Consider the following 24,877-nt stretch of genomic DNA (forward strand, 5'->3'; position numbering starts at 1 on the left):
ACAAGGCAACACGTGGAAGCAGAAGTGTTCCCAACTTAGCAGCCCTGATTTTATGATCACACGTGGGCAGAAATGGGTGACAGCATGCGAGCTCAGTGGTGGGAGGAGCAGGAGGAATGAGACACAGCTGCTTTTGCCCACAAGGATGTTTGCGAGGATGCCAACTGTGGACGTCTGAGAGGGTGCCTGTGAGGATGCAGCGGTGGGGTGCCTTCCTGCGCCTTCACAGATTTTTACTGGGCGGGTTCGGGGGTTCCGCCTGGGCGAGGGAGTGATCGGGTTCCTTTTTCATTCCCAGGGCTCTTTTTATGTTATTTCTCATCGTCTTGGTGACCAGAGTTGCATCCACGAGACACAGGATTGCCGCCGTGAGACACAGGGTCTGTTAGATGATAAGTAGGAAGGAAAGGCCGGGTTATTTTGCAGCTCAGCAGCAACCTGCTTTCCCTATCCCCATCCCGGGCTATGGGCGACCTCTTTGTCCCCCTTTGACCCTCCACTATCTGTTGTGGCCCTTTCTGCCATTCCCACAGAAAGGGATTTTGGAAATGGGTTTTGCTGCCAGTAATTACCTCTCCTGATGCCGGAGACACCAGGAAAGGACTAGAGAAAGGGCGCTGGCCCTTGGAGGCTCCAGGTAGGGTTGGGGTCCTGAGATGGTCCCTCGCTGGAATGGACTCAGGCCAAGTTTGAAAGGGTGAGAAGGAATTCCCCAGGGGACTAGATTTCAGTACTAGACTGAGGTCTCTAAGGAATCTGGTGTGGCTGAGACCTTTGGAACTGGTGAGGGAGGGGGCCCAGTTGAGGCTGGGGAGATGCAGGATTTTGGACTTTATCAAGAGAAGAGGTCAAGTGCCAGACTCATAAAAGCCCACTTGTGGTAGCCATGAGGTGAATGGAGAGTAAACCATGCTGGAGGCAGGGAGCCCAGTGGGGACATGGAGGTGTGGTAGGGGATCCTGCCATGCAGGTAAGAATTGATGGAGACCAGGGAGTAGGAGGCCCTGGCAGGTAGGGGAAGGCCTGGTGGCTGAGTTAGCAGACAGGGACCAGCTGGCCCACAGCACCTGAGATTCCTGGTATTCCCTAGCTCCTGTCTGCCTCAGAAGTTTCTCTTTATGGTCACTTACACTCTGGTTGCTTAAATGAAGTTTTCCTAGGTAGGTCTTGCTCCAGCTAATCTGTGAGCTCCCCCAGGTGGAAGGGACTCTATTCCCAACACTGAGTTTAGGCCCGACACATTCCAATGAGATTGACAGAATATTTACTGATTATGGAATGAATTCAAATAATTAAAAAAAAATTTTCTGGAATAATTTCTGTTCCCTTTGCTTGTCTTCTTGAACTAATCTCACCTCCCTGCTCCCTACCCACTATCTCCCAAGCATTTAATCTGCAATATCTTGTGCTCTTCATATGATGAGGATTTGAGTCCCAGTCTTATGACTCAGGGCAAGGTACTTAACCTCAGTTCCCATATCTGTAAAAATGAGAGTTGTAAAGATTAAGTCAGAACCTGCCTAGCCTTGTGTGAAGCACATGCTGGGAACTTCCTTCCTTCCTGAATAGGCTGGGTCACTCACGTTTGACAATGTGATTTCCCTGCCCCCCCCCATAATCATTCTTTTCATGTGCTTTACAAATATCATTCTCTAGTCCAGAAAGGTCAAAATCCTATTTATAGACAAGAGCATCTTGTTGCAATAGTTCAAAAAATAGTGTGTATGAAATAATGATGGTCTGCCAGTTCCCTTTCCAGAGAGTCTTGAAATAGTGATCTTAAGGGGAGTCACAATGGCCTCTACTTACCCCTCCAACATAGAATAAATGTCTTCTGTCCTTTTCTTGGATTGTCAAGATAGCAACTATTAAAAGGAACACAGCTGTAATGAAAGTGTTGATAAGATCCTGTAATGCAGAATTGAAAATTGTCAACTTTACATGAAAATGTAGTTTCCTGAAATATTTAAATTGGTCAATTGCCCATCTAAGGATGGATGCCTTTTTGAAAGTTTACCTTTGATTAATATTAAGAGGAACCCTCTTAATTCTTATATCTTCCAGAGACATGAGTTTCTGTGATTTTTAAGGTCCTGGGTAGGACTTTGTCAGCAGAAATGGGTTTAATTTCATTAAAGAACACCATAAAAAAAAAAAAAAGGCTGACAACTTTTCCATTAGACATTTCTTAAAAGGCATAGGAAAACGAGCATGAAAAAATCTAGAGGTTGGGGCAGTCAAATTGGTCTTCAGTAATAGGATTTTTTTTGAGTTTTTGAATTTTAAATTAATATAAATGCTTCATTTTACTCCACAATACATGTTTTAATATGAAAATAAAATTTTAGGTTAGCCCCTTACTGATTTAATTCCACTCCTAAATCTGCAGGTAGAATGGATCCTTTGGAAGTGGGGTCATATTTATTCTGTAGGTTTGCACATCCCAAGAAAGCAGGAAGCCACCTTAGGGGAGTAGGCCTAATATTCTGGAGTGAATGCATGTGCTGTTGGCTTCTGTTTTTTCCTAAGACGTGGCCAGAATTGAGCCTGCCCCGATATCTATAGGCTATTTGTATCCTTCCTTGTGGATTTCAGTACTGGGTTCTTTAACTGATAGCCCAATCTTCTGCTTCGTGTGCCAAATAAAAGGTGCGAGTGAGTGGGCGGGTGGCAGGGGGGCACTCCTGAGTATGAGCAGAGGCTGGGCTTTGGTAGTGGAACAATAATGGAATAGAGGGTACTCAGTGCGTCAGTGGCATCAGTCTGTGGGGAGAAGCAAAAGCCCAGTGACATAATTACAATATGGCCCAAATAGCTAATTTGAACATTTTTGGTCTTAAAGCCTTGGCGACTTGACTCGGTGATGTCAGCCTGTTTGGTGCACTTGCCCAAACACAGCAGGGAGCTCTGTCATCTGGTGTATGAAATTATATCGGCTCTAATGGAACTCCAGTGTGTCGAGCGTTTCCCAGTCATTATCTCATTTAACCCTCATAAACACCCTGCAAAGTCAATATTGGTATGATCTCCATTATAAGAGGATGTAAGAGAAGCTTACAGAGGTTGATTAAATTGCCTAAGATTGACTATCTGCCAAGGAGCTGAGTCAGGACTCAACTCCCTATTGCCTCCCAATGGGGACAACCAAATGAGGAGGAAATAAACTGTCCCGCTAGGATGGTGCAGCGCCCATCTTTGGCATTCTCTGTGGAGGGTCGATATGGTATGGGACAAATAAGGTGAGAGTGTTTTTTGTTGATGAACTCATTTGGGCTACCAATCATAGATGTGTGACCTCGGGCATGTTTTATCTCCCTCTGCGCTAATAGGCTAATTTTTAATATGGAGATAATGATTGGGATTCATTGGATTGATCTGATGATTGCATGGCATAATGAATCTGAAAGCATCAGGTAAGGTGCCTGGCATCAAGTTGGTAGTGATAGTGTATCAGAATGTAGGTTCATGATATCTGTACTCAAAATGTGCACAGATTGTAAACTTGCAGGTATTCTTCCTGTTGAGATTGGTGAGCAAGGAGCCCTATCATGGATTGTGACTTACATCTTGGAAAAGCACTAATATCTATTACCTGGGCACCTGGTGGGTAACACTGGAAGAGGGACATAGAGCAGGGTTGATAAGGGTTGGAAGTTAGTTCCAGCTAGGTTCTGTAGGCTGAGCAAGAGTTCTGGCTACATGGGGCAGGTACTTCGAAAAAGTCTGCAACTTTGTAGGAAGCTTAGCACCTGAGGATTGTGTAAATCAAGATATTCAAAGATGTGAACCAGGACTCTTAGAACTAGGAAGCAGAGTGTAGATGAAAATTAACCAGCTCTCGTCATAGATCATTGAGAGTTTGGATGAAGGTACATTAATAATGATAATAGTAATAAACCAGATGCAGACTTAGCCTCCCTATCAATCGCTGACTCCCTGTCATAATTCCGTCTCCTCTTTGAACTACTGGATGTTATAGTTTGGTCTATACTCAAAAGGAGGTGCTCTCTTGAACTGTCCCTCAGAGCTAATATTTGCCTTCAACCTAACATTTCTATTGTAGCTCACATTTCTTGAGCACTTACTATGTGTCACATACAGTGCCAAGGTGTTAATACGTGATCTCATTTGATTCTCACAACAAACTCTCATTATCCCCAATTTATAGATGGGGAAGCAACTTACCTGGGTTTGCTCAGCCAGTAAGTAAGTGGCTGTGATCTTTAGCAGTCTGACTTGAGTGCCCAAGGGCCTTCTCCTGACTGACCCCATTTCCTTTTGCCTTAGGCACAGACCCTCTTGTAGGCCTCATCTTTGACAGAGAGATATGTGTTCTCCTTGTTGGAGTCACATTGCAGCTGAGCCTCCTCACGTGCAGTGGGACTTCTGGTTCCCCTATAAATGCTTTCCTCACTCATCATCTTTTTCCCCGCCCTTGACTAAATTCCCTATTGACTCAAGTAAACTCCTCTGACTAGAATGAGAGATGGGTTTGTTATTTGACTGTTATTTTTCCGTAAAGCTTTCAAACTGTTCTCTGAGACAAACGAAATAGTGTAAAATTATAACTGGGAAAGAAGAAGGTGCTTTAATGATGAATGCTTTTCTTTTAAAAAAAGTCACCAAATATTAGAAAAGAAGTTAAATATTTAAATTGGCTTCAGAGAATGCAGACTTTGTAAGAAGGATTTATATAGAATAAACATTAGGTGGTAGTCAGCTAACTGCAACTTTCATTGGTTCCATTCGCGCCTTGGGTTCTCCAAACACATGGCAGAGCCTGATCAGAAATCACCAGAACTGTTGTTTTTCATTAATCTTATTTGAAGAAGACATTCTAAAGCTGATACTTCTTACTTATACATGTAAATATATTGCTAATAGTTTTCGAATCATCGTGTCTACAGAGTTTTATATATTATGTCCTTTTTTAAAAAATTGCTCTGTATTGGCAAAAGCATCTGCTTGACCAGGGCTCAGTTTCTCTGACCATACCGATAATATTTTTTACAATGTAAAAGTGTTAAAATGTGGGCTATTCAGAAGACAGTAAATTATAATTAATACTTTTCTTGGGTACATTGATATATGACGCTAGACTAGGGTGGGTACAATGATGATGAAGTCTAAAAATGGAGAAAGTGACTCCATCCTGGTGGGGTGAGGACAGCTGTATTCTCACTAGCTCTGATGCACAGCCATGCTGACAAGTCAGGGGCTGGCTGAGAGTTGGCTCTGCACCTTCTGCAAGGTATCAGGGTCCTTGGCATAGCCTTGACAGAAGTGAGAAGCTGCTATTGAGACTGGGGTGTAGGTCCCCAAGCCAAGGCTCTATCATCTCTCCAGAGAAGGAGACTGCCAAAATAATGTCCCAGAGTCTAAAGACCTCTCAGGAGGTCATCTTCTGTGAGGCCAGTACTCCTTGATACTGCCTTGCTGAGCGTCTGAAGCCCTGATTTATCAGACTTTCTACCTCCCGGCTAGTGACTTTCACACTGAACCCTTTCTCAAGAATGGGAATAGAGGAATAAGGAAAGTTATCTTCACGTGAGCCTTTAAGAAAATTGCCTCTTAAAATCAGTACTCCTTTAACCCTATACCTCCTGAGTGCCAAACCATCTTGCCTGGAGAGAAGGGCTAAAAGGAAGTGACAGCTCTGGACGGTGGACACCTCTAGTGTGTGGGCAGGCCTTTGATCCTGTGCAGAGCCTGAAAATAGTTACAATATGAAATAGGTCATGTTCTCTGGCTTGCTGCACCAACCTTTCGATAAGGTCCCAAGTGACTCCTGCAGCTTGATGTCAACACATCTCCAAGTGTACCTACTCTCTGAAGTTTCAGTTTCCTTGTAGGCGCCAATACTGTCATCAAACCAGCACATTGCTTACTATGCTGGGGCTTCCCCGTTGCTATCCAGTGGTAGCAATTTACCCTTCTGAGCAATCTTATATGTATACAACCTTCATCTTATGGGATCTGAAAGGGCAGATTAGAAAGAAAGGGACTGGATAGGAGAAGAGAACACAATTTTGCATCCTGTTTTGATGGGTCTTTTAAAAAACTTTCCAATTAGATCACCACCACCTGACCAACTATGCTGGTTAGTATGTGGTTGCTTAGTATGTGTACTGCTAGTTGGTTGAGCTTAGAATAACTGGGTAATCTTCGTGATATGACAGTTTCCCAACTGTGAAGCTCCTGGGAGTTCACCAGGTATATCTATGTATGTACTGTTCCAGGCCCAGGCCCACACCATGGAGGACAGTAGCAAGGAAAAGGCAGGCGTTCTGAAGCACGCTCTGGGATTCCATAGTCACCCAGAGAAAAGAGAATGCTCTCACCAAAGGGCAGAGGTAGTAAAAGGGGACCTGGCTTTATTAGAATTGACCAAAACCTGCAAATTTACACAAGCTGGCCTGAGCTGCCTGTGAGCATTACGAGGACAGCTCCTCCTCTCACAGGACCTTCATGATTCCTGCTTAGGAGACCCCAGCTCTCACCTCTGTCTCAGATACTTCCTGGACACTGCCCCTGGAACTGATGGCAAAGCATGGTGAATTGAAGCTCTCCCCAGCTCTCCATCTTTATGACAGTGGACCTTTCTTCAGAGGGCTCTGGTCCCCCTGCCCATAACTGCTGACCTTGGTGCTATGGATCACCTACTCCCAGGGATCTATAACCTCCTCCCCTAGGATAATCAATTTACCCTTGGCTCCAATTTTTCAGGAAACCATGAGGAAATATGAAAAGATGCAGAGAACATAAGAGAAGAAGAGCAAAGATGTAGGGGGCTGGTGGAGCTCGAGAAACTATCACAAAGCAATGGGGCGTAAAGTCTGGGCTTTAGAGTCAGACAGACCTGAGCTATGTCTGAGTTTCCATGTGCCTACTATGACCATAGGCAACTTAATCTCTTTAAATCCAATTTCTTCACCTGTCAAATGTGGGATGGGGGATGACTACAGCCTCACCGGTTGTTGTGAGGATTAAATAAGGTAATACATATGAAAAAAGTATCTGGCACATAGTATGGGCTCAAAAACAGTTACTTTACCTTCCCTTCTTGAAAATTTCCATGGACAGAGATTTTAGTTTCCCCTCAGAAACCTCTCCATGGTTATAGCTCTCCATAACTAAGAGGGTCTTCCATATGTCCAATTAAGGTTGCTCAGATTTTGCTTTGTCTGCTTCCTGTCGCTTGGCACTCTGTGGGACAGCGAGAGCTCAGCAGCCTTTTTAGAAAATCTCTCAGACACTTGAGAAAATATTTCGAGTTTTAGTTTAATAGCAAGCAATCCTACTTTTAGGATGGAAAAATGGTAATATAAGGAAGTAGGGGGTATGGAAGAGGCCTGGGCTCACAGTTAGGATTGTTCACAGTGCAAGATAAAATGGTCAGAGCCACCAACTACCCTAATGAGGTGTGCTGGACACTTCGTAGCAAATGTTTACTTTGTGATAAGCATTGTACTATTTTCTTTAAAGACAGGAACCCTATGGGGAAGTCATTATCATCACATTTTTCCTTCCTTGAATTTCCTAGATAGGGAAACAGGCTAGTTCTGGGGAAGTTCTGGGGAAAAAAGCTAGTAAGGTGCAGGGCCAGGAACTGGGCCCATGTCTGTATCTGGACAAAACTGTAGTCCCTCTCTCATCTGGGAGGATGCAGAGCCTCAGGCTCCACAGTAAATAGGACTTATCTGACACCTGTGGGACTTGCTTCAGGAATTTTTCAGTTGATAAAGAACAGGAAGTTCTGGGAAAAACTGTTGAAGAAGGCTCTGAAATGAAATGTCTTTTCCTGAATACTTCACCATCTGGCACCCCTTCGGGAGTATGGACCCTTGACACACGTGAAAAGGTTGACTCCTGCAATCTTTGAGGACAAATGACAATTTCTCACAGCTCTTCCATGTCTACCCTTGCTTTTGAGGGGGGAGGATGTGTATAATCTGTTAGAGAGGGTGCTGTTTGAAAAGTAGAAGCATGTGCTGTTTTACAAGCAATAGGTAAGAAATGTATTTACTTGCTGAATATACAAATTAAAATTTTCTTTAGGACAAGCTGAAAAATACTGTGTTCAGGACCATAAGGAGATGGAAGCAGGTGAGTGTGCTGGTTGTCCTGCAGACAAAGGGGTCCAAAGAATCGGAGTATTAGGCTAGTTTCTCCCCTGAACCTTTATAGATAAGCTATGTCCTTGCCTAGAGAGCTAGCTCTGGTGTTTTCACATGAGGAGAACCTCCCTCTACTCTGGGGCTGGGGCAAAGCTTACATTTGAATTATGAAAATGCACACTTACAAGTAAAGGCCAATGTAAATAAGTCATCAAGCGGTGAAGGGTTAGCATGTATACTAGAATAAAACAAAGAACGATGGAGGCTTCCACAACTGTTATTGTTATGTATGACTCATGGGCTTCAGAGATGATGAAACAAACAAATGCTCCTATGAGAAGACCCTGCAATAAAAGAAACAGGATTTGTTTGAACATACATGGGCTATTTAAAAAAAAAAAAAACTATAAATGGTCAGAATTCAAATCAGAATGCAAATCTGATTACATTGAAATTTTCTGTGTTGTTTTGCACGTACCTTTTATTAATTTTTAAAAATAATTTTGAGATTAAATGCTATATGCAAATAAAAATGCACATAGTATAGAAAGTTAAAAAAAAAATAAAAATAAAAATCAGCCTATTGTCATGCTACCCTGAACAAGCCCGATCCCGTCTGATCTTGGAAGCTAAGCGGGAAACTAAGCAGAGTTGGGCCTGGTTAGTACTTGGATGGGAGAACAACTAGGAAGACCAGGTGCTGTAGGTGTAAAAAATAAAAAAATAAGGAATTGTTAGCCGACAAGGTCCTTGCAATCTGTGAGGTCAACCAAGTGTTGCCTCGCTTAAAACAATAGCAGCAACAGCAGCAACAACAACAACAACAATAGTTTCTCCTTGCTCAACTCAACCCTAATCAATCTCCTTAAAAGTAACTACTGTTAACAGTGTGTATTTTGTACCAGAAAGAAGCATGTATACACGGTAATGCAAAGTAAATATATATTGATTTTGCTCGAGTGAGGGACAGCTCCAGCTTGCTTTCTTTCCAAATAGCTTCTGATTATCCCAACAATATTTATTGGGAAATACCAGTATTTCCCCCACTGATCTGATATCCAGTCTTTATCAGGTGTTTTCAGGTCTTTTTTGAGACTGTTCTCTTACATTGATTAGTCAATTTCTATTTTAGTACTTTTGAAATTATAGGAAATTCATTTTGTATCAGATTACCCCTAACCTGGTCAATCTTTCAGTAATCATTCTCAGAATGTTTATGCCTACCATGCTTGTCTTGGTCAAGTTCCTCAAACTTAGCCTGTTGGTATTTTAATTAGATTTCATTTAATTTATAATCTGGAAATATATTACAAAATTTAGTCTTACTATTCAAGAATGAAGTATGACTTTCCAATTATTTTAGTGGCTTTTAAATATCTGGTAGAGTTTTAATAGTTTCTTCACATAAGCCTTTCAAATTTATTTCATTTAATCATATATTTTGTTGTTGTAAAGGAAAAATTTTCCTATTTTAAGTGATTGCTTGCTAATTTTTACTAATGAATTAGTAGAAACTATTTTGTTCTAAATTGTTTCCCAGTTGACTTTGAGATTTTTAGATATACGATCACGTCAGCTGAAAGAAATGATATATTTTGCCTCTTCTTTTCAAATGTTCTTCTTTCTTCTTCCTAACTGTGACTACTAGTGGTTCCAGAAAAATATTGAGTAACAGTGTTGATAGTGGGCATCATCTTAGTCCCTCATTTTAATGGGAATACATCTGATGTTTAATTGTATATGATGCTGACTTCTGGGTTTATTTTGAAAATGTCAATGAAATATCTATGTATTCCTATTTTACTGGTCTCCTCCCTCTTTTGCAATCAGATATGAATGTCGAATTTTGTCAAATGTGTTTTGTACCTTACTTGATATAATCTCCTAATTTTTTCTCCTTTTATTTATAATACGTTGGATTAGTTTAATAGTTTTAACATTGAATCATGCTGTTCTTCATGGCGTATTTTTAAAAGTATTGATGAATATTTTCTGCTATTAATACTTATTACTTTACATTTAAATTGTTAAAATGATGATTTTCTTATTACTTTAATAGTTTATTACCATTACTAATACTTGACCACTACATTGTGCTATATGTGAATGTGTAAATATTGTAGTTTTGTCACAAAATCTGTAATTATCATCTTAAATTCTGATTTATCAGAAATTCCAAACAGTAAAATCATATATAAGTCTTAAAAAGAAGAAATAAAAGAGGATAAGGACAAAGGTAATATTGTATTCATAAAAGTTTCTGAAAAAGTTGGGACATCTTATTTTTAAAAGAGTTGGTTGGAGGGTATTATTTTCTAACAATGCAGGTAAACTTTGTAGTTTTATATTATGTAATGTGAGCTGAAATTATAGCCTCTACTTCTCTAAATAGAGGCATTAATATAGATAGTTGTGTTTTTATTTATGAGTGGCATACATAAAAACTGAAAGTGTCACTGTCCAATACACTCCTATTTTTCTAAAGAATAAATGAGAAAAAACATACTGCTTTGATACAAGTAAGATTTCTATTTAGTTTTCTTTTTCTGACCTTGGTCTGGTTTTGATATCAGTGTTATATTGACTTTGTAAAAATAGTTCAGAAGTGTTTCTTTCTCTATGCTTTGAAAAACTTTAAATAGTATCAGAATTCTATTCCATGGAGGTCTGAAAGCATTAACCTGTGAAAAAGCCTGAGTCTGACCCATTTTTGAAAGACACTCATTTGATACTTTCTCATTTTCTTCTGTGTTTATATTGGTGTGTTTAGGTGTTTTTCTATTCTGGGATCAGTTTTGGTAATTTATATTTTCCATGAAAACCAACTGTTTCATCCAATTATTCAGATTTCCTTGTTTTGCAAAGTACTCTTGTGGATCGTTTCAGTTCCTTTGGTGTTCGTGGTTATTTTCCCTTTCTGGTTTCTACCTTTGAATGTATGTCCTCTGCTCCCTGCTTTTTTTCCTGTTATATGGCCAGTGGTTTATCAGTTTTATTGGTCAGTTCTATTATTTGTGTTTGCTAATTTACATGTTTCTGCTATTATCTTCATTGCTTCCCTAACTAATCCCTTTGAGAGGGGAAGCCTGAGAAATATCAAAGACAGGAAAAGAGAAATCAAATTTCGTAGTAAGGTTTGAGTGTGTGGAGGAGCAAAAGGAGAGGTTGCGGGGAAAGGTGAGGCAAAACAAGGGTGACTACTGGCAAAGGGGCCCTGGGCAACTTTCCCGAGGCTGAGGTCTGCATCCGGCCTGCATCCGCCCTGTATTTGCTCAGCCCGGGCAACAGCGCTCTCTACTCACCAGCCGCGCGACCTTCAAGGCTCCCGTGGGTGAGAAGAAAAAACGCTTGAAGCTGTCCCTGAACTGGGGCGGGACTCTGGCTCGGCCCTTGGCACGCTTTTGGATGGCCTCCGTCTTTGATTTGCTCAAATGCACTTGGTGTTCAGTGGGCACTTGGTGTTCAGGGGGCCCTTGGTGTTCAGGGGGCCCTTGATGTTCAGTGGGCCTTTGGTGTTCAGGGGGCCCTTGGTGTTCAGTGGGCCTTTGGTGTTCAGCGGGCGTCGCGGGCGTCTTTGAGGGTGTGGTGGGCGCACTGGCGTCTGGACGCCGGGGCTGTGTGGACGGCCTTGAGCGTGTAGGTGGCCGCGCCGAGGGTGCTTCATTTGCTGAGTGCTCAGGACGCCCGGGAGCAGAATGCCCCAAGTGTATCGTATCCTTCTGGGGTGTTTCCTCGGATTGCAAGTCACTCGGAGGTTTCTTGGCGTTTTCAGAATCCATGGTGGACCCGGGGTCCTGGCTATGTCAGGCTGGCTCTGTGTCCCTGATCCTGCACGGCGGCGGTGGCCAGCTGTTTCTGGCCACCAGCGTCGCGCCCCAACGGTTGCCAGCTGATTATTCCTCGCGCGCACCCAGCTCTCACTGCCCGAGGACAAACCGAGCCCTCCAGCCACCCCGGATATAACGCGCCTGCCTAGCCTGGGAGCTCAGTGTCTCAACCTCACCACCTCCGTGCTGCCAGCCAGTCAGCAAGAGGGCTCCGGAAACTATTTAGGGTGGTTCCAGTGCCTTCTTTGACACCCAGGCCCAGGAGCAGGAAAAGCCTATCCATTCCCATCCAAGCGTTTCCAGCACTTTCTTGGAAGTTATAGTAAGGGTGAATGCTGGGTGCAGAGTTCCTAAAGTTGTTCTAGCTCCCATATTGAGATTAAAATGAGAACAACTGCAGAAATTGTGTGCAAGAATAACGACATATGTTTAATACTTAGCACTGCCTAAAAAATATATATATACACATATATATATACACATATATATGTGTGTGTATATATGTATTTAAAACCATAAAACTTATATTTTGTCATGAATAGCACTTTTCTGATAAGGACCACTCGGATTAAATAGAAGCTTCCGGTACATGAGAGTCGCGTCGGCAATGCTGCACACCACTACCAGGAGTCCAAACACCTGGAAACAAAGACATGTGTCACTGCTGCAGCTGTGATCTGGACTTCTGTCATTCACAGGTTTTAGGTGGTATGCTCACTGGCTTCCTTTCCTTGCTAGGGCCCTGGGATTGCTCCCTACACTGCTACCTGATACTAAAATGAGAGGAGACCTCTGAGATCGTTTATCCTCATTCCCAGGTTTTCCCAGTTACGGCCTAGAGAAAGGGAAAAGATAATTTAAGTGAGCAGAAATAATATTGAAGTGGCATGGGCCCTGAAATAAATACTCCTCTGGATCTCTTGACTACGCTCCTGGATGTATTGTTTAAAGCCCTACTAATCTTTAGTTATCAGTCAACATTTATATCTCCAATGTTCAACTGTTTGACTTACTTCTTGAAAACTTTACTGGAGAGAGAGTCAAAGCTAACACTAGCTCAGTTAAACCATAGTCGCTGCGATGAAAGCTTTGGAGACCTGGAGTAATAAGGTGATTCAAAGTGAACTCTCAAAGGCTGGGCTACACCCACATAAGGGGTGTGATTCTAAAGAGGCCTTAGACAAATAAAATTGAGGTAAAGGGAATAAACTATAACATGGTCTTGAGGTATTCTTATGGATCTTTGAGAGTTGGTGCCTGGGCCTGAGAAGGGGGGTGTCATATTCCTTGCATGCTGTTTGGTCAGTTCCATCCAACAGCCTAGAGGTCTGGCTTTCTGGCTCCAGACACAGCTCCTTTCCTCTGAATCTCAAGTGCGGCTTCCTAGGTTCTCACCACACTAAGTACCTCCTACCTATCCTTTCATGACTCTGGTACTCTGCACGTTGCTGGCTCCTCCATCCCCTTTTTTGCTTTTATTGCTGCAGTTCCACTGCCAGAGAGAAGCAGTTACTTCCTCTTTTCTGTACCCCAAAGTACTGTCAACAGCTTACAGATAGCTGTTTGCACGTCTGTTTCCTGTACTAGGCTCTAAGCGACTTGAGGAAAAGGCTCACATTCTAGTTCGGTGTCGACCAAAATAAATATAATGTGAGTCATCGATGTAAGCTACATAATTAATTTTAAATTTTCTAATAGCCACATCAAAAAGTAAATAAAAATGAGTGAAATTTTAAGAATATATTTTATTTAGCCCTATATATTCAAAATATTATCATTTTAACATGTCGTCAACATAATAAAGTTATTAATGAAATACTCTATATTTTGTTGGGGGGGGTCTTTGAAATCCAGTGTGTATTTTATACATACAGCTCATCTCAATACAGACCAGCCACATTTCCAATGCTCAAGAGCCACATGTGACCAGTGGCTACCGCACTGGACAGCACAGCTCTACACTTTGTCAGCACCTATCGAAGTGTACTTAAAGAATGAATGAATGAGTAAATAAGTGGATGAAAGTAAATTCCAAAAAAAGACCTTTGCCTTGTCTCTCTTTCTCCATTGTAGAGAGATAAGATTATCTTTAAAGGCAACTGGGGGAAATTGCTGTTACAGCATTATTTCATTTCTATAATAATTATCATACCTCATGAAGTCTATTAGGGCCTAAGCATTAGGCTCTAAGGAGATGAAAAATCTAATAAGGGGGATGAAAAACCATAGATTCTGACATATACGGCTATCTGAGAATAGTTGGTTCTCCTAAGTGAGAGATACAAACCATGGATTCTGATATATATGGCTGTCTGAGTCAGTTCTTCTAAATGGCCCATACTATGAAAAGACAAGGAAGGAAGAGGGGAATTCATTTAAGAAGAATTTTCCAATTCACTTCTCTGGATCAGAACCTAGAAAAGCCAAATGATTTTGAGCCTCTTATAAGAAATCTCAGAAGAATATCAGATGCTACTATTTCAACTATATTACTCGACGCTTTTATTTTGCCTTGCCTCCCAGCATAAAGTCTAATTGAACTGATTCGTAGCTCTTCAAGCAGTGTTCAAGATAATTCTTTAGTTATAAGGCTTTCTACCATTATCGCCTTATTATGAGACATCTATTATATTCCACCTGAAGAAGGATGTGGACAAGAAATAACTGAGCTCAAAACAATCTCTCATTTTCACGAATGGATGTATGTTTTTTTTTTCTTTTTTAAGGGAGAGCTATGAACGTTATTAATGATGTGTTTGCTAAGTACTGTAACTGATTCCAGTAGCTTTTCTTAGTCTAGGTTTTCTCTAGTCTAGTCTAGCACCACATACCTAAGAGAAATATGTAAGAACCTCTTTATTTGGTTCACTTCAGTTTTAGTGTGAAATCACATTCCTTCACGTTAATTATTAAGGCATGTATTCATACAAAAAAAATACTAAGCCACCGGGTACTGTATACTGGCCTAGGAGCCATAGGATGAATATAGTATAGTTTTCTGTTCTTACATCTATTTTTCAAGTAAACCTGAATTCTGATCAAACCTAAAGGAAGAAATCGGAGAGGACTCCACTTACCCCTCCAAGGACCAAATATATTGTGGTTTCTGGGATCATTGCCAACACAGATACGGTCATCATGAATATTGCTGTTACCACTGAGTTGATAATATCCTGAGAACACAGAATTAAAAGGTCAGCTTTACATGACCAATTCCTTTCCTAATCAGTGAAGATAGTGGCTATCAGGCAGAAATACTTACAAAGTACCTTCCTGGCATCCACTCCCCATCCCCACCAGATTAATAGGAATCTTCAGCCATCTTTGTGTCCTTCACTTTTGTAACAGTAAAAGAATCCCAAGCAACTTCTCCAACTGCGCACTGGCTCCCATTCCCGTGGCCACTCTGCAGGGACCTCATTCTGTTCATTACCCTTCTTTGTCCCTGACCAGATTGGCTCAACTCAGTGGGGGGTCCCTCTAGTTACAGTTGTCTCTCCTTCCTGCTCAGTCTGACTATTCCCACAGCTTTACTGTCACCTGTTCATTCTAGGCAAACCACTCTGGTACTGGTCTCCAGGGGACTCTATTAATAGTCAGTGAATATATCTTTTTTCTGGACCGTCTCCCTTTACATGTAATATTATCCACTCCTTTCTTCTTGAAATGCTATCATCTCTTGGCTTCTGTGACATGGGTCTCCCTTGGGTCCTCTCCTGCCTTTCTCTGGTCACCCCTGCTTTTCACCCCAATGTTGATATTTCCCAATTTTACCATTAGCTTGCTGTATATTCTCTCTGAGCCATTTAGGCCAGTCCTGGAGCTCATTTCCATCACAAGGTGATGACTCCCAAAGCTGAAGCTCTAACTCCTCTCTCCTAAGCTTCAGACCTGTACTGAACTTTTCTGTCTGAATACCCTACATGCAACTAAAACCTAGTATTTCTCAAACTGAACCCATTAGGTACCAGTCTCCCTGGTCCTTCCTTAAACCTATTCTTCCTCCTATACTTTCTATCTCATTTCTCTCTCAAGATAGTTATTTAAATGGCAGGTATCCTTGATTCTCCTTAGTTACCCAGTCCTATCCATTCACCTCATTAACATCCTCTTTCTCTCCAGCTACTGTTATAACCTTCGTTCAGGCCTTTATCATTTTCATGCCTGGATTATGGCAATAGACTTTTAAGTGGTTTCCGAGACCTATCTCTAGTTTTGTTCCTCTTTAAGCCATTAGTAACACTGCCACCAGTGCTATCTCCTAAAATGTAAGCTGATCATGTCACACTCTCCTACTTAAAAACTTCCAAAAATTTCCAGTGGCTTTTCTGTTAAAACTAAGGGAATACAAAGCCTTGCATGCTCCGACCTCCTTCTGCCTCTGAAGCCTCTGCTCTTGCTCCTCTCTTTATAGCTCAGTATTAGCCACTCAGAACTACCTGCAGGTCTTTGAGGGGCATACTCTTTCTCCTCCTACACCCTCAGGTACATTGCTCCCTCTACGGGAAAAGCGCTTTCATCCCCGTATCAGTCAGCTAACTACTTTTCATCTTTCAGCTCTCAGCTTAGGCAGTTTTCTTCAGGAAAGCCTGTTATTATTTGGTCCCCTTCCCTGGCTGGGCGCCTCCACACCATCCTGGTGTACATCTGTCACAGCACCTATTACACTGAATTAATTGCTCATCTGTCTTCCTGGCTACCTTGAAAGTTTCTCAGGTAGAGATTTGTGTTTTGTCTTATCAGAGAACCCATTACAGAATCTGGGATTAGCAGATACTTATTAACATTGTTGAATAAATGATTTAGTTAGATCAAGAGTAGAGAGGGACTTGGGTTTCCTAACAGAGTAATAACTTAATTGACCATATAGCACCATTTCTCAAAGATTACAATATTGGTAAAGTTTTATCCTGAGAGATTTAGACACTCAGTATGATACACATAGGCCACTCTCTCTCTCAATGTATTCTGTTAAATTTAGGGCTCCAAGTTTATTACTTGGACATGTAAGAAGAAGCTTCAGAGAATTCTTAGTTTGGAGAAAAGTAAATGATAAAATGTGTTAGTTTTATTAACCCTGGAAAAGCAGAGTATGAAGAGCAACTAACCAACTATGAATTTTGAGTACAAAATTAACTTATAATTAATTTGAAGATGTGGAACATGTTCATCATTTTTTTAAAGAAATCCTTGGAATTATTTAGCTTAGCCCTTTCTACCACTAAATGATGTTATGTACTCTGAGAGCCAACTGAGGAAGGATTTGTAATCTCTTTTCCTAGACCTCCTTCCAGTCAGGTCCAGCTCTAAAGTGTAGATCAAATAGGGGCTTGGAAAGGTGCTATGAAGATCCTATCTAATTGCCAGCTTTCCCCTTTTGGGACTTTCTCATCCTGTGATTAGTCTGAAATGCTCATGATTGCCCTTCAAAGGTGGTTCCAGAAGGTACCACTTTAAGGCATGCTTATGGTTTGAGAATAGCTCTGAAGTTCTCTTTCTGTAATAGGGGTTATCAGCTTAGATATCAGCACTTTGAAAGGATGACACAAGTGCAGCAGAGGGTCACAGGAGGGAGACCTGTAGAGATAGGATGCTGGGGATAAGACTTGAAAGAGGAGAGGGAGGCGAAGTCACTCAGTTTTTCCTAGAACCAGCTTATATTCCAGGCTGAAGGACCACATAGAGCTTAACTAATATCTTCAACTTGTCTGATGATTTACAGAATCATTTGGACATTGCTGGGCAGTTATTCTTAATGCTTTGAGTCTGGTAGGTGAAATCCGTATGCTACCAAATAAGGTTCTACAAGATGAGCTTAAAATTATTTAGCATTAACAATTGCAGACATTTTTAAGTAAGATAATTTTGTGCTTTATTGACCCTCCCTAAGTATTTTGGTTTTCCATTTATCAGGGATGTATAAGATGTAGATATTTATATTATCTGCCTCCATTTCTATTCCCCAATTTTGAGGCCATATCAACACCCATTTGAAAGGGAGCTAAAAATTTAAAATGTTCTATTATTTTATTGATCATCATCTTAAATTTAAACTTCTTTAGAAGATCTACATTAAAGTGAATTCTCCTAACAGAAGGGTCAGCTTTAGATGGAGCTCAGAGGAGAATTTATGTTCTGTGACTTCCCTGGTCCCCTAAGAATCCCCCAGGGACAATACAGAGCACAAAGCAGTGGGTAGAGTGCTTCCTTTCTAAGCCTATCAGACATTCTTTACAAGCTTAAGAAAACTAAAGAATAGAGTTTATTAAAATGTCTCACTATGGCAGGAAAAAGTAGTTAATTTTAACGATGAAACTGAACACTTACAAGCAAAGGCCAAAATATACAGTTAATTATTCGATCAAGTCTGAACATATATAAAATTATGAAAAAGAAAATAATGGTGACTTCAAATCCAGTGATAACAATGTATGGTTCAGGGGCTTGTGAGATGATAAAAAAGGTCATAGACGTCACAGTTAGTGCCTATAAGAAAAAACAAACAAACATGATTTATTCAATGATTACTGAACACAAGTTTAAGCTGTAAAAATGATCATTTCTAAAATAGCTAAATGAATGGTTTTCTGCCATGTTTATTTAGCTATTTATAATGTCCTCACTAATTGGCCATTTAATTTTGGGAGCTTTCTCAAAATAAAATTATTCCTCATATTAACTGTTTCCCTTTAACTTCTATTTCCATCTCCTGTCCTATATGTCACTTCTTTAACATTTTAAAATTATTTTTTCCTTCCCCTTTTTTCTTAAATTCTTTCAACATATTCTCCTGATAGTTTCTATTTCTCTAACTAGCCAGGCCACCTTACTCCAAATGATGATTCATTCTCTCCAAACTTCTGTTCAGAGCTGACTGCAATACTCCTGGTAGGTCCAATGCCCCAGAAACAGGCAGTTCCATTGTCCTGGTTCTGGGCTGTATCAGCTTTAAGTTGGGTCACATCAGACTTCTGGCTTATAGTAAGTAGACACAGCATGCACGGAAACCCCTTAGTCTTATCGTATTGGCTTCTGAGTGGTACAACAGCAGCTGCCTCACCTGGTAACCTGGGTACCTGGCTTTGGATTCAAGTGTAGGCCATTCAGGTAGATATGCTGATTTTGCTTTACGAATATGTGTGTAAAGCTCCTGAAGGGGAAGACAGTGCCTTATTTTTCCCCTCCTGACCTGCTGCTTAGTGAAATGCCTTGCCTCTAGGGCAGCCTTGATAAAAACAAGGTTGGAAGAGAAGACAGGGCATTCTACTTACTACTTTACAGCCATTTCACTGCCTGTGACCATGGCTGCATACTGCCCTCCACCCCACAGCCAACCCTCACCAGTCGAAACATCTTCACGTGGCCTTTCACGCTGAAGCAGAAGGGGCGATGCTTCGACTTCAGCTTCAGGGTCGACATCGCAGCCACAGACCTAGTTACAGTACTTGCCCTTCGGGCCCCACCCACCCTCTCAGCTCACTGCTCCACCCGGCCTCGCGCGCCCGCTGCAACTGCTGCGGCGGTCTCGCACCGCCGGTGCACCGTCCTCGCACCGCCCTGCTAGGATTCCCATTCTCGGGCGTGCACGCGCCCAGCTCCGCGGAACGGGCATGCGCCCCAGGCTGCTTGCCCTCAACCGGCCGCTTGAGGGCGCCCGCTGCGTTTCCCCGGATCTTGAGGAGAGCTACACCCACCAGCTCCTCGTCAGCTCCCCGCCCCCCGCCCTGCCAGGCACCAGTGATAATTGCTGTCCTGCTCTCCACAGGAGCTTTGCTGTCAGGAAGTGCTCTTTGAGGGTGGGAGGAGGAGGTAAAGAAGGGCAGTGGCTGCCACCTCCTTGGTTACTCTATCTGAAACAGCTACGGTCACTTTCTCATAGAATTTATCATTAGCTGTTGTGTACATATCTAAGACTCTGAATGACACAAAAGCAGAGGGACCCGCCACTCTGCTTGCCCTGCAGGGTCCTCGGAGTCTGGCACATAGTAGATGTAGAATATGTGTAGTCCGAATTCATGGTCTGGGCCTCATACTTCGTTCCTCTCCCTTCCCCCCATCCCCACTCCCCAGGGGAGAGGGGATCACAGTCTGGGTTTGTGAACCTGTTGTGCATATTTTTATTTCGGCTTCCCACGGGTGCTTGTTCTAACATAGAACAGCCCGTGGCCCTTCAGGAAATTCAGTTCTGTGTTTTTCACAAATGCTCCTGTGAAGCCACAGCTCCACTATCTTGGAGCCTTTCTTTTTAGGGATATGAAGTATGCCTGGCTCATTTTCGGGGATTTAAATTCTGTCTTGGATCATTTGGCCACAACCCCAGTCTATTCAGTCCTCTTTGGATCCTGATGGACTCAGCTTCAATCCATGTCAGGCAAATCTGATCAGCAGGTACCTCCATCAGCCTCATTCCCAATCACTCACAAAAAATGTTGACCTTAATCTTGAAATGTGTTAATGGAGGGCACACACTTGCCCTGTGCTAGGTGTCTGACAGATATTATAGGAAGCACTAGGTGGGCTTTCTACTTGCTGGTAACAGATTTAGAGGCTGAGTAAACTCTCTCACAAATGACTTATTTTTCCCTGTCCATGAGGTGACTTCTAGTACCTTGCACTCCTGGGAGAGTGGGGAAACCCCTCCATCCAAGCACTGGAGTGGGCACATACACACAGTCACTGTTCCTTACTGAGACAGCTTAGGTTGCAGGGTCTGGGCCCTATCTACCTCACTCCTGGGCTAAACTTTTGCTACCTGACTATGGGTAGGTTTTACAGGCTTACTCCCCACCCCTTAGTTGTCTATACAATATTGGTTGTGCCTTCGTTAAAAGATGAACTAGGCATATTAAAAAGTTTAAGAGTTTATTTGAGCAAAAATTGATTTGAATTTTGCAATATCCAGCCTAGCAGATAGAAAGAGCTCCGAGGAGCTGTACAAAATGAAAGACTTTTATATGTGCAAAAGGGAGCAGGAAGAAGGAAGTTATCCTAGGCAAAAGTTGGCTGGTTATTGCGAGGGTTACTTTCCTTTAGGGGATGAGAGGAGTCTATCAGGCAGATTACCTTGCTAGTGCTGATCAAGCGATTCCTGATTGACTAGTTTAAGAAACCATTTCTGGGAGAGCCAAAACTATAACCTAAGTTTTGGTTGGTGATGTGGGATTTAGTAGCATAAGCAACTCTGTTTTGCGTCTGTTGTCTTGTTTTTGTTTTATTGACATATAATCAACATATAATATCCTATTAATTTCAGGTATACATCATAGTGATTCAATATTTATATACATTATGAAATGATCCCCATACTAAGTCTAGGAACCAACCGTCACCATTAAAATTATTACACTATTATTGACTACATTCCCTATGCTGTACATTACACCCCCTGACTTATTTATTTTGTAACTGGAAGTTTCTACCTCTTAATATTCTTCATCTATTTTATCCACCCTCTGGTAACCACCAGTTTGTTTTCTATATCTATGAGCCTGCTTCTATTTTGTTGTGTTTGTTCATTTGTTTTGCTTTTTGGATTCCATGTATAAGTGAAATTAAATGGTATTTGTCTTTCTGTGTCCAGTTTACTTCACTTAGCATAATATTCTGTAGGTCCTTTCATGTTGTCGCAAATGGCAATATTTCATTCTTTTTCATGGCTGAGTAATATTCTAATGTGTATACATGTATATATATGCACATATGCCATATCTTCTTTATCTATTCATCTGTCAATGGACACAGGTTGCTTCCACACTTTGGTTATTATAAATGATGCTGCAATGAACATAGGGGTGCTTATATCTTTTCAAATTAATGTTTTTGGCTTCCTTTTTCATACAAATACTTAGAAGTGGAATTGCTAGATCATATGCTAGTTCTATTTTTAATTTTTTGAGAATGTTTCCATACTATTTTTCATAGTGGCTGCACTATTTTACATTCCCACCAGCAATGCACATGGCTTTCCTTTTCTCTACATCCTCACCAACACTTGTTACTTTTTTGTCTTTTTGATAATAGTCATTCTGACAGATGCGAGGTGATATTTCATTGTGGTTTTGATTTACATTTCCCTGATGATCAGTAATGTTGAGCATATTTTCACGTGCCTGTTGGCCATCTGTACCTCTTCTTTGGGAAAATGTCTATTAAAGTCCTCTGCCCATTTTTAAATCAGGTTGTTTGTTTTTTTTGATGTTAAGTTGTTTAAGTTCTTTATATTTTTTGGATAGTAACCCCTTATTGGATGTATTATTCACAAATATGTTCTCCCATGCAATAGGTTGCCTTTTTCATTTTGTTGATGGTTCCCTTCACTGTGCAAATACATTTAAGTCTGATGTAATCACATTAATTTTTTTTTTTTTGCTTTTGTTGTCCTTGTCTGAAGAGACTGGTCCAAGAAAATACTACCAAGACAGATATTGAAGAGGTTATTGCCTGTGTTTCCTTCTTGGAGTCTTGTGGTTTCAGGTCTAACATTCAAGTCTTCAATCAATTTTGAATTTTTTTTCTATATGGTATAAGATAGTGGTCCAGTTTCATTCTTGTGCATGTAGCTGTTCAGTTTTCCTAACATCATTTATTGAAGAGACTGTCTTTTTCTCATTTCATATTCTTGCCACCTTTGTCATAGATTGACTATATATGCATGGGTTTATTTCTGGGTTCTCTATTCTTTTCCATTGATCTATGTGTCTGTTTTCGTGCCAGTACCATACAGTCTTGATTACTGTAGCTTCATAGTATTAGTTTGAAATAAATCAGGTAACTTTTGTTCTTTCTCAGGATTGCTTTGGCTAATTCAGTCTTTTGTAGTTCCATACAAATTTTAGGATTCTTTGTTGTTGTCTTTTTCTTTTTTTTTAAACACTTTCCTGAGGGATCCAGTATTTTTGTAGTCCAGACTGTGGCTATGTCTAAGGTCAGAGGACAGAGCGCACAGGCTGTGGAGTAAGAGAGAGAGTTGGGCTTGAATTCCAGCTCTGTTCCATAATGAATGCTTCTGATCATTTAAACAAGTTACCTAAGTTTCTGAGGATCAGCTCAGCTCTGAGATTGGGAGTGACAATATCCACTGACAGGGTTGGTGGGGAGTATAAATGATGTCAGCTGCCTAGATAGAACAGGTGCTCAATTAAGTCATCTACAATAATACCGATCTGTTGCTGGTATTATTGGCTATCCATCCACCCCCTAGTCTTGCCAAATCACGGGTTCGTTCTGCCTGTGTCCCGTTAGCAGGAAGATTTCCTGGCCGCAAACGCAAACCCTTCGCCTTTGTTTTCCCTGTGGGAGAGTGTGAAATGTGACGGTGTCTCTTTAAAGCCCGGCCCCAGCAGGCGCCACGGCTAGGCCGGCGCGGTGAAGGAGGCGGCGTGCTGACGCTAGGCGGTCGCCCGGCTGCGCTCGCGCCGCTCTCGCGCCGACTCAAATTGACTCGCACAGGAAGGAAGTCTGGACGCGCCGGTTTCGTCCGCTGGACCATGCTCCTGCGGCCGCTGCGGAGCTGGGGTCTCCAAACGCTGCGCCGTCGCCAGGGGCCCGGGAGCCCTGCCTCAGGCCTAGGGACGCGGGGGTCGCAGCGCCGCACCTGGCCTCGGGGTAACGCATCTCTCCATCCCACTTCGCTGGCCGCAGGATGAGGCCCCGGTCTTGGCGCTCAGCGGGGTCCGCCCCACTCCCCTCCCTTGGCTCCCGGGACCCGCCTACACCTGAAACTCCTCCAAGGCACCAGGATTTCCTCCCAGTGGCCGAGGGGAGGGGCGGGGACGGCCACTGGCTGGTACCCAGAAGTGAGCCAGCAGCAAGTGGGTGGGGCCCTGGGGCTCCAGGTCTGTTCGAAGCTCGGAAACCTTCTAATGAGCAGAAAGAACCCCACTTCCCATGCGTGGGGGCTGCTTCAGTACCCCGTACCACTCCTGGTCTGATTCATTTGGCCTTGAGGGAGACAGGCTAGGAGATGCAGGTAACCAGCCCCCAGTGAGTGGCGGGTGTTTGAGGCTCCGTGCCCTCATTCTCATAGGGAGCGGAGACCCTCCCCTTCAGACATGGGAACCGCTGTTATAGCTAAGTTCCTTCTTTGGCCTTGGGCTGTTCGGTTGCATCTCATAATCACCTGTGCTGTGGGTGGGCTGAGATGTCAGTCCTGGACCGAACCCAATGCTTACCCAGGTGCTGTGAGTGGAGACGTTTTAACTTGCCCGACACCCATCTGTGAGGCTCGTAAATATAAAATGTGTGGAAAATGGAAAGTATAATATACTAAGTTAAAAAAAAAAAAACTGAGCACACTTGGGGCCCCAGTGTGCCAAAAGGACCCAAGCAGCAGTTGCATAGTGTCCCACACAGCTAGACAGCTGTAATGGGTCTGCCTCAACCCATCGAAGGTTCCAGGTATCATTGGAAAACATTTTTTGGTTAGGGAGCAAACATAAAAATTACTGTCTTTGTGGTAGTTTAGTAAGTTAGTACAACAGTGAATAATTTAAAACAGTTTAAAAATTGATTTCCTTTTTTTTTTCTCGTAGATAAAGAAAATGAAAAAGAGAACAAGTTAGTGGTAAGTCTCTTTTATGTGTACTATCCAGTGTAGGATAATGTGTGTGTATTATTATTATTATTATTATTTTTTTTTTTTTTTTTTTTTGAGGAGAGGAGCAAAGGAATATATGCATCTAGTAAAAAACATATACAAAAGGTTCTTCAGGGATAGAGAAGTCTGTCTCCATCCCTGGGCCTGAGATTCCCACCACAGAGGCCATGGGTTATTTTATATGATGGAATATTATTCAGCTATTCAAAATCCTGTTTTTGAAAAATATTTAATGACCTGGGAAGGTACTCATTACATAAGAGGTGAAAAAAAAAGATATAAAATATGATCCAAATGAAATACTATATAAACTGTCCATAGAGGGAAAAAAAAGAAAT

General features: G+C 41.9%; 3 protein-coding genes and 1 pseudogene across 8 annotated transcripts in view; 2 read left to right on the forward strand and 2 right to left on the reverse strand.

The window, feature by feature from the left end:
* Nucleotides 1-24,877, forward strand: part of TK2 (thymidine kinase 2) — a 71,825-nt gene that overhangs the window by 24,154 nt on the left and 22,794 nt on the right. For 4 of the 6 annotated variants that reach the window (XM_016162756.2, XM_016162766.2, XM_016162776.2 and 1 more), the window contains one exon: nt 24,475-24,506. In XM_016162756.2, coding sequence (XP_016018242.2) covers nt 24,475-24,506 — 32 coding nt within the window. Of the gene's footprint in view, nt 1-23,335; nt 23,549-23,588; nt 23,913-24,474; nt 24,507-24,877 lie in introns of those variants that run through there. The other 2 variants (XM_016162743.2, XM_016162750.2) reach the window with 2 other exon arrangements.
* On the reverse strand, nt 224-11,896 carry LOC107519813. The gene is made up of 4 exons (XM_016162862.2): nt 11,420-11,896; nt 8,303-8,461; nt 1,810-1,908; nt 224-382 (listed from the first exon to the last, which is right to left on the reverse strand). The coding sequence occupies exons 1-4, from the start codon at nt 11,894-11,896 to the stop codon at nt 224-226; spliced, it is 894 nt and encodes a 297-aa protein (XP_016018348.2).
* LOC118611917 lies at nt 8,696-8,826 on the forward strand (annotated as a pseudogene).
* CKLF (chemokine like factor) lies at nt 12,467-19,436 on the reverse strand. The gene is made up of 4 exons (XM_016162847.2): nt 19,286-19,436; nt 18,272-18,430; nt 15,022-15,117; nt 12,467-12,583 (listed from the first exon to the last, which is right to left on the reverse strand). The coding sequence occupies exons 1-4, from the start codon at nt 19,361-19,363 to the stop codon at nt 12,467-12,469; spliced, it is 450 nt and encodes a 149-aa protein (XP_016018333.1). The 5' UTR covers nt 19,364-19,436.

This window comes from Rousettus aegyptiacus, unplaced genomic scaffold (assembly GCF_014176215.1).
Source record: "Rousettus aegyptiacus isolate mRouAeg1 unplaced genomic scaffold, mRouAeg1.p scaffold_m13_p_14, whole genome shotgun sequence".
In the NCBI taxonomy this organism is placed as follows: Eukaryota; Metazoa; Chordata; class Mammalia; order Chiroptera; family Pteropodidae; genus Rousettus; species Rousettus aegyptiacus.

Excerpts from the sequence above, each read along its gene's own strand:
- LOC107519813 (XM_016162862.2), bottom strand. The coding sequence starts at position 11,896 with ATGGATTCTGAAAACGCCAAGAAACCTCCGAGTGACTTGCAATCCGAG. Across the intron at positions 8,462-11,419 it reads CCTTGAAGGTCGCGCGGCTG|GGTCTTCTCATAGGAGCATT; the intron begins GTGAGTAGAGAG and ends CTTTTATTGCAG. Across the intron at positions 383-1,809 it reads ATTTATTCTATGTTGGAGGG|ACCCTGTGTCTCACGGCGGC; the intron begins GTAAGTAGAGGC and ends ATCATCTAACAG.
- CKLF (XM_016162847.2), bottom strand. The coding sequence starts at position 19,363 with ATGTCGACCCTGAAGCTGAAGTCGAAGCATCGCCCCTTCTGCTTCAGC. Across the intron at positions 18,431-19,285 it reads ACGTGAAGATGTTTCGACTG|GCACTAACTGTGACGTCTAT; the intron begins GTGAGGGTTGGC and ends TTTTTCTTATAG. Across the intron at positions 15,118-18,271 it reads GTATATTTTGGCCTTTGCTT|GATATTATCAACTCAGTGGT; the intron begins GTAAGTGTTCAG and ends CTGTGTTCTCAG.